The sequence below is a fragment of the Notechis scutatus genome, chromosome 2, assembly GCF_049901735.1.
Source record: "Notechis scutatus isolate UNSWTSFEM ecotype Mainland chromosome 2, rNotScu1.2, whole genome shotgun sequence".
Taxonomy (NCBI): domain Eukaryota; kingdom Metazoa; phylum Chordata; class Lepidosauria; order Squamata; family Elapidae; genus Notechis; species Notechis scutatus.
Window position 1 is genome coordinate 258,652,563 of NC_142010.1, and position 12,312 is coordinate 258,664,874.

Here is a 12,312-nt window from a genome sequence, read left to right on the forward strand (position 1 = left end):
AAGCAGTTTACAGAGTCAGCCTCTTGCCCCCAACAATCTGGGTCCTCATTTTAGTGACCTTGGAAGGATGGAAGGCTGAGTCAACCTTGAGCCTGGTCAGAATCGAACTCCTGGCAGTGAGCAGTGAGTTAGCCTGCAGTACTGCATTCTGACCACTATGCCACCCTGGCTCCTTCCTTCCTTTTTTCCTCCTTCCTTCCTTCCTTCCTTCCTTCCTTCCTTCCTTCCTTCCTTCCTTCCTTCCTTCCTTCCTTCCTTCCTTCCTCCCTCTTCCTTTCTTCCTTCCTCCTTCCTTCCTTCACAATAGCACTTATATACTGCTTTAGAATGCTTTACAGCCCCCTCTAAGCGGTTTATAGAACCAGCCTTTGCCCCCAACAATCTGGGTCCTCATTTTACCGACCTCAGAAGGATGGAAGGCTGAGTCAACCTTGAGCCATTGAGGATTGAACTGCCGAACAGCTGGCAGCTGGCAGTCAGCAGAAGTAGCCTGCAGTACTGCACTCTAACCACTGCACCACCATGGCTCACTGTGTGAAAAACAGTCCTGAGTCACTTTTTTCAGTGGCATTGTAGCTTCAAGCAGTCACTAAACGACCTGTTGTAAGTCGAGGACTATCTGTATCTGAGATAGAGCACGCCACCTGAAGTCTTCGGATAGAAAGTTTCACGTGGGCTGTTTGTTCTCAGCCCGAAACTAAACATGTTCTCTGTTTTATGCACAACCTGTTTCTAAATAATTGCTAGTGGGAAAGAGTTGGCAACCACCGCAAAGGAAATGGCTGGCAGAACGAGAGGGCACGGATGCAGTTTTGCAGCGCCGTTGTGTTGCCAATAACAAATGCCACTGAGTTCTGCCACCCTGAGGTCCTATTGGTGAGAAGCATTATTTGCGCCTAAGAAAAGATAATCACTTCCTTCCAGGTTGACATAAAATGAGCGTCTCTAGGATAACGATTCGCAAAATTCAGAAGAAAAGTGTGCACTGGCTGGTTTATACCTTACAAAGTTGACAATACATTCCCATCCTATGTGCATTTATATTACGCTATTATTATGTGTTGTTCTATTGCTGCTATCCATCTATTTTATGCCCCACAGATACAGATAGATGGATGATGGATGGATGGATGGATGGATGGATGGATGGATGGATAGAGATACAGATTAACAGAGTTAGAAGGGACCTTGTAGGTCATCTCCACCCAAGCAGACCCTACTCCATTTTTGACAGATGGCAGTCCAGTCTCTTCTTGAAAGCTTCCAGTGATGAAGCTCCCACATAGTAGATAGACAGACAGACAGACAGACAGACAGACAGACAGACAGACAGACAGACAGAGACAGGAGCTACACACACACACACACACACACATAGAGGGGGGGGTAAGTAGATACATAGATAGAAAGAGAGAGATTAGGTAGGAAGGTAAGTAGATAGATAGATAGATAGATAGATAGATAGATAGATAGATAGATAGATAGATAGATAGATAGATAGATAGATAGATAGATAGATAGATAGATAGGCAGGAAGGCAGGCAGGCAGGCAGGCAGGCAGGCAGGCAGGCAGGCAGGCAGGCAGGCAGGCAGACAGGCAGACAAGAGAGATATATAGAGAGATAGGTAGGTAAGTAGATACATAGAAAGAGAGATTAGAGATAGAAAGAGAGAGATTAGATAGATAGATAGACAGAGAAACAGACAAACAGACAGAGACAGACAAACAGACAGAGACAGACAGACAGCTGATTGGCTAGAGGCAGCCCACCTGGCTCAGGTGAGATTGTAGCTGGTTTACGTTTCACTCTCTTGATTTTCAAATCCAGACCATAATATCCATGAGGGCCAGTGAGCTGTGGCCATGTCATCACTGTCCCCTTTTAGCAACGTGTCACCCAGTCCTTCTAAATGCACTAGAAACACGGGGGAAAGAACTGCCTGTTACATATTTCCCATATTAACGTTGATTGAAAAAGGTTGACTGAAGTCCACCAGCCATCCGCGGAGGATTCAGGTTTCCCCTGTCTTGGGGAAATATTTTATGTTGACTACAGGTAGTCCTCAACTTACGACCACAATGGAACACCCAAATTTGTTTGTGGGTAAGCAAGACAGTTAAAGTGAGTTTTGCTCCGTTTTATGACCTTTCTTTGCCATGGTCGTTAAGCGAATCGCTGCAGTTGTTAATTTACTCACACGGTTGTTAAGCGAGTCGGGCCTCCCCATTGACTTTGCTTGTCAGAAGGTCACAAAAGTGCTGTTGTCACTTCGGACGGTCAGTAACTGAACTGTTGTAAGTCGAGGACTACCTGGATGTAGCCGATGCTGAGAAGGACAGAATAATGATGTGAGATACCAACTGCCTTGTTTCTTTGCTAGTGAGCCACACTTTAGCTGGCAGAGTGATGAGGAACGGGCGAACTGGACCAACAGCTCCAATTTCATGGATGGCGGAGCTCTGAGGAGTGGAAGTGGCGCAGGCAGCAGGTACAGAGATTGGAGGGCACAGCCCTGGAAGGGTGAGATCCTGCAACAGATCCTTGAGATCATCCAGGAAGGCATCACCACTCGTGAATGTGGCACATCCTTTCCATGCAGAGCAGGTGTTCCCCCTTTGGAAGACATATTGAGATCAGAAAAATGGGAGGGGGGAATTTCTTGGAGTGTATGTCGTTCGACATAATAACATTCTTTTTCTAAGTCAAGGTCATGTAATTTCTGCACCTGGGTGAGAGGACGTCTCAAGTTGGAACGGATGGTGATTGGGGCATGTTGATGCGATGATGGACACAGGGGGGTGGATTTGTAGTTTTTACTTATTGCAAGGAAATCCAGAACTTTCAGATTCGGGATTCCCCAGATGTGCCAGTTTATTATCCAACTAAAACAGAACTTTTGAGAAGATGTCAGTCTTGGAGTTATTCGTTGGAGTGGAGGTTTTCTGGAACGCTGACAGCAGGGGTCTTCAACCTTGTCCGCTTTAAGATTTCTGGACTTCAACTCCCAGAATTCCCCAGCCAGCATGGAGTTGACGTTCCACAAATCTTAAAGTGGCCAAGGTTGGACTCTCCTAATGTAGAGAAAAGAGAGGTCCCACCTTAATCCTTAAAAGTGCTGGCCTGTCGGCCGTCGGCCCCTCCAGCAGCCAAACCAGGGAAGGAGGTGTGGGAGTCAAGGGCTAGCATCAGGGCAACCCGAGAGCTCCGAGAGGGAAGAGGGAATGGAACTGGCAGACAGAGAGAGACAGAGACAGAGGCCGAGCCTGGGCCAGCTGTCAGTCCTCAGGTGGAGAATCAACAGCCCCCAGGTCTGGAGGTGGCTGATGAGGAAGAGGAGGAACAGCTGGACCCAGTGCCTGATGTTCGGATGCGCAGAAGGCAGAGGAGAGGAGAATAATGGAAATCTATGGGCCGGTCCTTGGGATGGAAGAGCCACTGCTGCTAACGAAGCCCCACTCTAGCTCTGCGGATAAAAGGCAGGGGGTGGGGATGAATAGGTGTGGCAGACAACTCTTCACCTCCCCTGCCTGACGGACTTGTTAGCCTGCGGTGAAAGACAAACTTTTTTGCTGGGGCTACTGGCGCTCCTAATAAAGGAAACATTGCTTCAGCTACAGAGGGTTTTTCTCGTGTTTGGGGACTGGGTCAGAACAAAAAGTTCTTTTCAGCTGACGAAAGTGGAATACAGGTAGTCCTCGACTTACGACCGCAACTGAGCCCAAAATTTCTGTTGCTAAATGAGACGTTTGTTCAGTGAGTTTTGCCCCATTCTATAACCTTTCTTGCCGAAGTTGTGAAGTGAATCGCTGCAATTGCTATGTTAGCAAGACGGTTTGTCAAGGCTCCGACATTCACCCCCATTCAAATCATAAGTCTCTAGCCGCATCCCTCAGAGTAAAAAAAATAATTTATTAGGAGTGACCATGTCGGCGTTTCCTGGGTGCAGCCAACTCTCTAAGACACATAATTCATTGTCACCCTTGACCCTGGTTTTCCTCCCACCCCCTGGGTGTATCGTAATTCCTATTCTCCAATGGGACACATCCATAGCCAAGAGTCATCAATCATGCTCTCCAGTAATAGTCTTGCGTGCCAACAGCTTTGGCTGCTAGCAATGATCTGAAACATTTAAGGAATGCGCTACTTTCCCCACTCCCTTTCTTCTGGCAGCTAAAAAGACCAAAGAAATATTTTTTAGTTGACATGGTTCTTAAGTGACCTTGCTTGTCATGTGAAAAACAATCCTAAGTCACTTTTTACAGTGCCATTGTTAATTTTGAGTAGTCACTAAACAAATGGTTATAAGTCAAAAACCACTTATAGTGTTCCAGACTTTTTGCAAGTCAGGTTTGCATATTTATGAAAAATAAGTGCATTTGAATAGGGGTGTATGCTCAGTTGTTTTCTGAGAGGGATGAATGTTTAAAAATGTGTGGAAGCAGGGTACCTGGGTCAGATCCTGTTTGAATTTATCCATGCATCCATGTGCTTAAAGAGCAGTAAAAGTTTCAAGATTGTTTTACTTTCCTGACAGAGCTGCAAGCAAAACAGATTTCAGGCTATCTGGTTGAATTTTCTGGAATTGCTTTGTTAATGACGTACATTTCAGGCATTCTTTACTTTTAACTGTACATCAGAATTGTACTTTAGTGTAGCTGTTTGATTGTTACTGGCCATTTATATAGCTTGTCAATCTTTTGTCCAATGCACAGGTGAATTTGATGTGGTTATTTTTGTTTTGTGGGCACCATCCATTCATTGGCACTTCTGCAATTTTGTGTATTTAATAAGCTTCACGCAGGAAAAAGAGAAATTAAATTGAAGATAGTGAGCCACAAGAAACAAAATTCTCTTTACTTGTCCATCACTGTCTGGGGTTCTCAGTTATGATTTCCCTTGTGCCAGTTGCTTTTCTTAAAATATATGGTCCAATATTCATTTTGTAAAACGTTTTGGCTGCTGGGCTGTTCAGATTTCTGTCGGTTGCTTAAAAGAAAAGCAGATTAATCTGGAAAATTAAATATTTGATTTGATTTCTGTTTAATTTAATTGACAGCTAGAGTTAAACATGATTGCGCTGACAGGAAAAATATACAAAATATACAAATCCAGATTCTTCAAGGCAAGATTTCCCCACTCTTTCGAGGAACAAATACAGATAGTCCTTAACTTACAACTATTTGTTTAGCGAACATTTGAAATTACAACAGCATTGAAAAAGCAACTTATGACCATTTTTCATACTTATGACCATTTCAGCATCCCCCCTGATCAAAATTCAGATGGTTGCAGAGGTCCTGGGGTCACGTTTTTACAAACGTCTGACAAGCAACGTCACTGAGGAAGCCAGATTCACTTAACAACTGAGTTACTAACTTAAAACTGCACTGATTCACTTAACAACCATGGCGAGAGTGGTCGTAAAATGGGGCAAAATGCACTTCACAACTACCTTGCTTAGCAACAGAAATTTTGGTGCGATTGAGGTCATAAATTGAGGACTATCTATAGACCAGTTATCTGTGTCAGGACTATAAAAGCACCAACTTTCATCCTATAAAGACCTCAGAGTGGGTTTTCCAGAGCAGGCTGAACCTGGGTAGGGTTCTCGCTTGCTTTCGATCCAGCCCATATTTATCCACGTATTTATTGATTAAGTGTATTTTGCCACCCATCTTATACAGAAACAATTCTGGGCGGATTGCAGCATTAAAACATTGGATAGCTTATGGTTCTGGGTCATTCTACAAACTCAGAACATGGGTTAATTCCGTAACCAAAGGAAGAACTCGTGCGAACAAAGCTGTTGCATTTTTTGGGTGGGTGGGTGAGTCTGTTTCTCCATTAGCCTGTCAGTTTCCTCATTAATGGAAGAGCAGAGTAAAAGAGTTGGAAGGGACCTTGGAGGTCTTCTAGTCCAACCCCCAGCTCAAGCAGGAAAACCTTGTACCCTTTCAGGCAAATGTTTGTCCAATCACTTCTTAAAAACCTCCAGTGTTGGATCACAACTTCTGGAGACAAGCTGTTCCACTGATTAATTGTTCTGTCAGGAAATCTCTCCTTAGTTCTAGGTTGCTTCTCTCCTTGGTTAGTTTCCATCCATTGCTTCTTGTCCTGCCTTCAGGTGCTTTGGAGAATAGCTTGACTCCCTCTTCTTTGTGGCAGCCCCTGAGATATTGGAAGACTGCTATCATGTCACCCCTAGTCCTTCTTTTCATTAAGCTAAACATACCCAATTCCTGCAACCATTCTTCATATGTTTTAGCCTCCAGTCCCCTAATCATCTATGTTGCTCTTCTCAACATCTTTTTTTTTGAGCCTACTGCATATGCTGTACAAACCACAGTTAGAGGAATGGTACTTATGAGATTGGTTGACAAACATTTTTGGAAAGGGCAGCCAGTTGTGTGAAGAGGATGTTAGAAGCAGTGAGACCTGACATTCATTTTTTTGTGTGTGTCTCATTTGTTCTTCCTCAGGTACTTTGAATATTATGACGGACCTTTTGATTACAACTCTACAAAATGTCTGGATCTAAGGCGGGAAATAATGGAGCTGAAGGTGCTGACGGTGTAAGTAGGAACCTGTTCATTCCTTTTGTCCTAGGCAACACTGACCGAAGGGCGTGGCAAAATCCAGCCTTTTTTTTGGTCCAGAATAAGTTGTTTTCAAATTTACTACTTTGCAGCGATGCTCAGAATGTGTAAGGTTTTCCTGTCAGGGTTGGTGAGTAACAGTGAGGTGGAACCAACACAGGGATGGGATTCTACCTGGTCGGCCCGGTTCTATGGAACCGGTTGTCATGATTCTGCGCGGTTCAGAGAACCAGCAAATCGTGCTACTGGCTGGCCCCTCCCCGCCTAGTCCTCCTTATCTCGCATGCGCGCCATCCAACTTGCTTGTGTTGTGCCTTGCCTAATTTTTGGTAAGTTGCTGTTTTTCCTCCACCCCCCCCAATGATCAGCTGTTCCAACTATCAGCTGTGGCGCATGATTTAGATTAGCTAGGAAACAGGAAATGGTCGGATTTCTTGCTTTCTAGCTCGCCTAAATTGCTGTTGGACTGCTTTGCCTTCACCCGGGAGGCTTCCTTGAGGTTCAGCCAGGGGTGGTATTCAGTGGGTGGGGAGGGGGAAAAGTGGCCTGCGAGCAGAGCTGAACCTTCCTGAGGGCTGAAGCTTCTATTCTTCAGTGCAGACTCAGGCAGCAGATTGCAGAAAGGTAGATCTCTGAGTGAATCTGTGGTTCTGCAAGCAACTCAATCTGCTGCCTGCTTTGCCTGATTTTGGGTAAAAGTTGCTCTTTTTTAAAATAAAAAAAAATCAATATTTATGTAAATATTTACAGTATTTACATATAAGCCACACCCACCAAGACACATGACCACCAAGCCACACCCACACATTAGGCCACACCCACAAACCAGTTGTTAAGAAATTTGAATCCCACTTCTGAACCAACAGCAGGTGTAAGTCAGCTCCTAGTCTGCTCCAACTTGCAGGAGAACTAGTGATCACCCAGCACCTGCTGGGATTGTTAGCTTTTCTGGAACCGGTGGTGAGGTCTTGAAGACAAGATTGGCAGGAAGGTTTTTTCCAAGGAATGACGGAGAAACAAAAAGGTTGGACGTGGGACTGTTTATGTTCATAGCTATACTTGTTATCTTGTACATGTTTGACAAACAAATAAAATAAAATAAACATAAAATAAATAAAGCCATCAGTTGCCTGTGTCCAATCAGCAAGCTTGACTCTTGCCAAGCCTGCGATCAGAATATTCTTTTGTTTGACAGGCAAAAGAAGCAAAGCAAGTCACAGGATCTGGGATACCCACACATGTATGTATGTATGCATGTATGTATGTATGTATGTATGTGTATATAGCAATAGCAATAGCACTTAGACTTATATACCGCTTCACAGTGCTTTCCAGCCCTACTCTAAGCAGTTTTACAGAGTCAGCCTGTTGCCCCCAACAATCTGGGCCCTCATTTTACCCACCTCGGAAGGAGGGAAGGCTGAGTCAACCTTGAGCCTGGTGGGATTTGAACTGCCAAGATTGCAGGCAGCCGGCAGTCAGCAGAAGTAGCCTGCAGTACTGCACTCTGACCACTGTGCCACCACGGCTCTTCCGTATATATTCCATATCCTGTGGTTTTCTTTGCTTCGGAAGAATGTGTGTTGAGTGTGTGTGCACACGGTGACTCTTCCTTGACCAGGATGAGAGTTGCATTGTTGTTTGTCCAAATTGGGATGTAGATGCTGCTGCGTTTGGAATTCAGCTCTAAGGTGACCATTTTTTTTCTGCCTGTTTTAGAGCGAGGCAGACAGAATTGTTTGAAAGGTGGAAGAACCTTCAGATCTGCAAATGGGAGATGAATATCACGGAGGCCAACTTCTTCAAGTAAGAGGGGGGTGAACTTTAAGAGATTTGACAAAACCTGATCCAATCCCTAGCCCCAATCTATATCTTGACAGCGAAAATGGGTAATCGTTGATTCCGGGTTTATTGTTTCTCAGCTGCAGGGAGAAGTATAAATTAATTCTTTTTTTTTAAAAAAAATAAACTTTATTAATTTTACAATTAAAACAGACAACACATGCATAAATGTGAAAGAGAAAAAAAGAAATAAAGAAGGAGAAGTGGAAAAGAAAATTCAGAAAACAATTAAAAACCGTTTCATTCATTCTTTTCTACTACCGTGGCTGTGTTTTACTTAAAACCAGTCAGACTATATAGCCACGTTGGCGAACCTGTGGCACGCATGCCGGAAATGGCACGCTGAGCCATTTCTGCCAGCACACGAGAACTCGTCCAGAAGAGCCCCACTGTGAATGTGTGCGCGCTGCCGCCTGAGAGCTGATTGTCGGGTATCGGGTGCGCATGCACGTGCAGGAGACACGCGGGAGACATGTGCACGTGTGCAGCGGTGCACGGTGCATGGTGGGTGGATCACGTGCGCAGGCACAGATGTATGGCATGCGGTGGGATCGCATACACATGCGCAGGGGTGGGGTGGGGGCCCAGCACGCATTGCCTTCTGGGTGCTGACACGGGAGCACACGAGCACGCATGGAATTATCGGCACAGGAGCTGAAAAAGGTGAGCTGCCACTGCTATATAGGTACAGTGACCCAGCCAATGTGATGTGTTCAACAAACCATACTTTATCACAGGACCAAGCCACTAAATTAGATGATGGTTCCTCAGATGATGGTTTCTCTAAGCTGTGTCTCCTCCAACATATCACCTTCTTTTAATGATCCCATAATCCCTTGTTGGGTGGATTCCGGGCAACTGAATGGAGTTCCATGTTTCCTGGCCAGATGCCCTTCCTGTCACCAATGTGGAGTTTTGTTCAACAGATATATTCCCATTGTGCCCAGAGAGAGAAATAGTCTGCCTCTACCTAGGATCGAACTCACAGCCTCCCGACTGTGAGGCGAGAGCTCCACCTCTAGGCCACCGCATCTCCAATATAGCAGGTTTAAATGCGTTGGGATTGAGATAGGCTGGGTTTGGAATTCTGGGAGTCCTGAGAGACACCAGATAGGAGGAAATTGGGTTACCTAATATCAGACATCGATTTTTATTTATTTTTACTCGTCAATCGCTTACAAGATAATAGGTATAAGTATAAACATAGTTATGAATACATGAAATGGGTACATATAAGAAAAATAAAAGAAACAATAGGACAAGGACGGTAGGCATGATTAGTGCGCTTATGCACGCCCCCTACAGACCTCTTAGGAAAGGGGTGAGGTCAATAGTAGACAGTCTAAGGTTAAAGTTTTTGGGGTTTGGGGAAGAAACCACAGAGTCAGGTAGAGTATTCCAGACATTGACCACTCTGTTGCTGAAGTTGTATTTCCTGCAATCAAGTTTGGTGCGGTTAACCTTGAGTTTGTATCTATTGTGTGCTCTTGTGTTGTTATGGTTGAAGCTGAAGTATTCATTGACAGGTAGGACATTGCAATGTATGATTTTATATACCATACTTAGATCGGACTGAAGGCGGCGTAGTTCTAGGTTTTCTAGGTCTAGAATTTTGAGTCTGGTGGTTTTTCGATGTTCTCAGACAGTCTTCACATTTCCACTTGGAGATCTGGGGATTGAACCTTGGGCCTTCTGCAGTCGCCACTGAGATGAAGTATGTAGTGGGGTGGGTGGGTTGCGTATTTCCTTCAACCCTACAGATATTCAGCATAGTTGACAGATTATCTGGCCAAAACGGAGGAATACAGACTAAATGAGTTGGGAGGGACCTTGGAGGTCTTCTAGTCCAACCCCTCTGCTTAGGCAGGGAGACCCTATAGCGTTCCGAACAAATGCCTGTCCAATCATCACTCCAGGGATGGAGCACAAACAACCACAAGCTGTTCCACTGGTTTGATTGTTCTCATTGTCAGGAAATTCCTCCATATTTCGAGGAAGGGTCTCTCTTTAATACGTTTCCCATTCATTGCTTCTTGTCCTGCCCTCAGGTGCTTTGGAGAATAAGTTAGAATATAATAGAATAACAGAGTTGGAAGGGACCTTGGAGGTCTTCTAGTCTAACCCCCTGCTTAGGCAGGAAACCCTTCACCACTTCAGACAAATGGTTGTCCAATCTCTTCTTTAAAAATTCCAGTGTTTGAGAATTCCCAACTTCTGGTAGCAAGCAGTTCCACTCATTAACTGTTCTGACCGACAGGAAATTTCTCCTTAGTTCTAAGTTGCTTCTCTCCTTGATGCGTTTCCACCCATTGCTCGATCCTCTCTTCTCTGTGATAGCCCCTCAAATATTGAAACACGGCTATCATGTGAACCCTAGTTCTTCTCTAGAGGAATCCTGTGCTTGTCTGTGTTGGAAGAATTATCCTTCTGGGTTCAGTTCCAAGTGGGGGGAAAAGACACTGGAAACATGGAGGCCGTTTGGGAAAGATGGTTTAATGGTGGACAGGACCACGTGGCTTGGAGCTCCAAAGAAGGAAGGGCTGAGATGCTGAGAGTGCCTGGGTTTTATACCCTCTGTTGGGGTTTGAATTGGAGCTTGTATTCTGATTGGTTGTCAGACTCCCATGGGGCCGTGCAGGGGCAACTCTGTAGGCTGTCCTGAGTTCCAGGCTTGGTTGAGCCTTGCTGGAGGATGATGCACTGAAAGGGCTTTTGAGCAATTGCTATAGCTTTACCTGGAGATCTTTGTTATGTAAAGTATTCTGGCCAGGCCTTAATGGCCTACCTATTAACAAATGGGTGGGTGAGATGTTTCTGAAGTGTTTCTGCTTTTGAATTTCTACTCTTTTTAGAGGAAATATTCTGCCTTTTTAATATTTCCTAGGATATTTTAATTTTCTAGGAGAGGTGTGGGTGCTAACTTCCTACATCTGTCTCACTATCCTTACTACACTTAGCTGGCTGCCCTTAAGGGTGTTTTATTGTGTTTGATAGCTATAGGTAGAGCTTAGCAATAGTACTTACAATAGCAGTAGCATTTAGACTTATATGCCGCTTTACAGTGCTTTTACAGCAGTTTACAGAGTCAGCCTCTTGCCCCCAACAATCTGGGCCCTCCTTTTACCCCCCTCGGAAGGATGGGAGGCTGAGTCAACCTTGAGCCGGTCAGAATCGAACCCCTGGCAGTGAGTAGAGTTAGCCTGCAATACTGCATCCGAACCACTGCGCCACCACGATTCATGTGTATCCTTCTTGCTTCTTCACATAGGTCTACTCTGTCCAGATGCTGCAGTGCACCAGCTTTCCTCTTCACCACACAAAAGAACACACCCCTGGGAACAGACCTGAAATATGAAGTGGATACCAGTGGAATTTTCCATATCAACGTCGAAGTATTCAGAATGTTTCCTAAGGTGTGGTACCTTTGTTGACTTAAAAAAAAAGAATTGCCCCTAAGTGCAGGTAGTCCTTGACTTACCACAGTTCACTTACTGATCGTTCAAAGTTGCAATGGCACTGAAAAAAGTGACTTACAACCGTTTTTCAGACTTATGACCAGAGGTGATATTCACCAGTTCTGGAGAACTGGTAGCGGAAAATTTGAGTAGTTCGGAGAACTGGCAAATCCCACCTCTGACTGGCCCCGCCCCCCATCTATTCTCTGCCTCCTGAGTCCCAGCTGATTGGCTGGGTCTCCTTTGGTTGCCCTGCACAGGAGAACGGAGCTGGAAAGCAGGCTAGTGGGGTGGGGAGGGAATGAGGATTTTACAGTATCCTTCCCCTGCCACGCCCACCAAACCACACCCACCAAGTCACACCATGCCCAGCAAGCCATGCCCACAGAACCGGTAGTAAAAAAATTTGAACCCCAC

General features: G+C 45.0%; 1 protein-coding gene across 4 annotated transcripts in view; it reads left to right on the forward strand.

The window, feature by feature from the left end:
* ST8SIA5 (ST8 alpha-N-acetyl-neuraminide alpha-2,8-sialyltransferase 5) overlaps nt 1-12,312 on the forward strand; it is a 55,300-nt gene that overhangs the window by 24,017 nt on the left and 18,971 nt on the right. Inside the window, exons 2-6 of one of the 4 annotated variants that reach the window (XM_087958644.1) lie at nt 2,383-2,490; nt 6,482-6,574; nt 7,794-7,838; nt 8,318-8,404; nt 11,709-11,853. In XM_087958644.1, coding sequence (XP_087814770.1) covers nt 2,383-2,490; nt 6,482-6,574; nt 7,794-7,838; nt 8,318-8,404; nt 11,709-11,853 — 478 coding nt within the window. The remainder of the gene's footprint in view (nt 1-2,382; nt 2,491-6,481; nt 6,575-7,793; nt 7,839-8,317; nt 8,405-11,708; nt 11,854-12,312) is intronic. The other 3 variants (XM_087958645.1, XM_087958646.1, XM_087958647.1) reach the window with 3 other exon arrangements.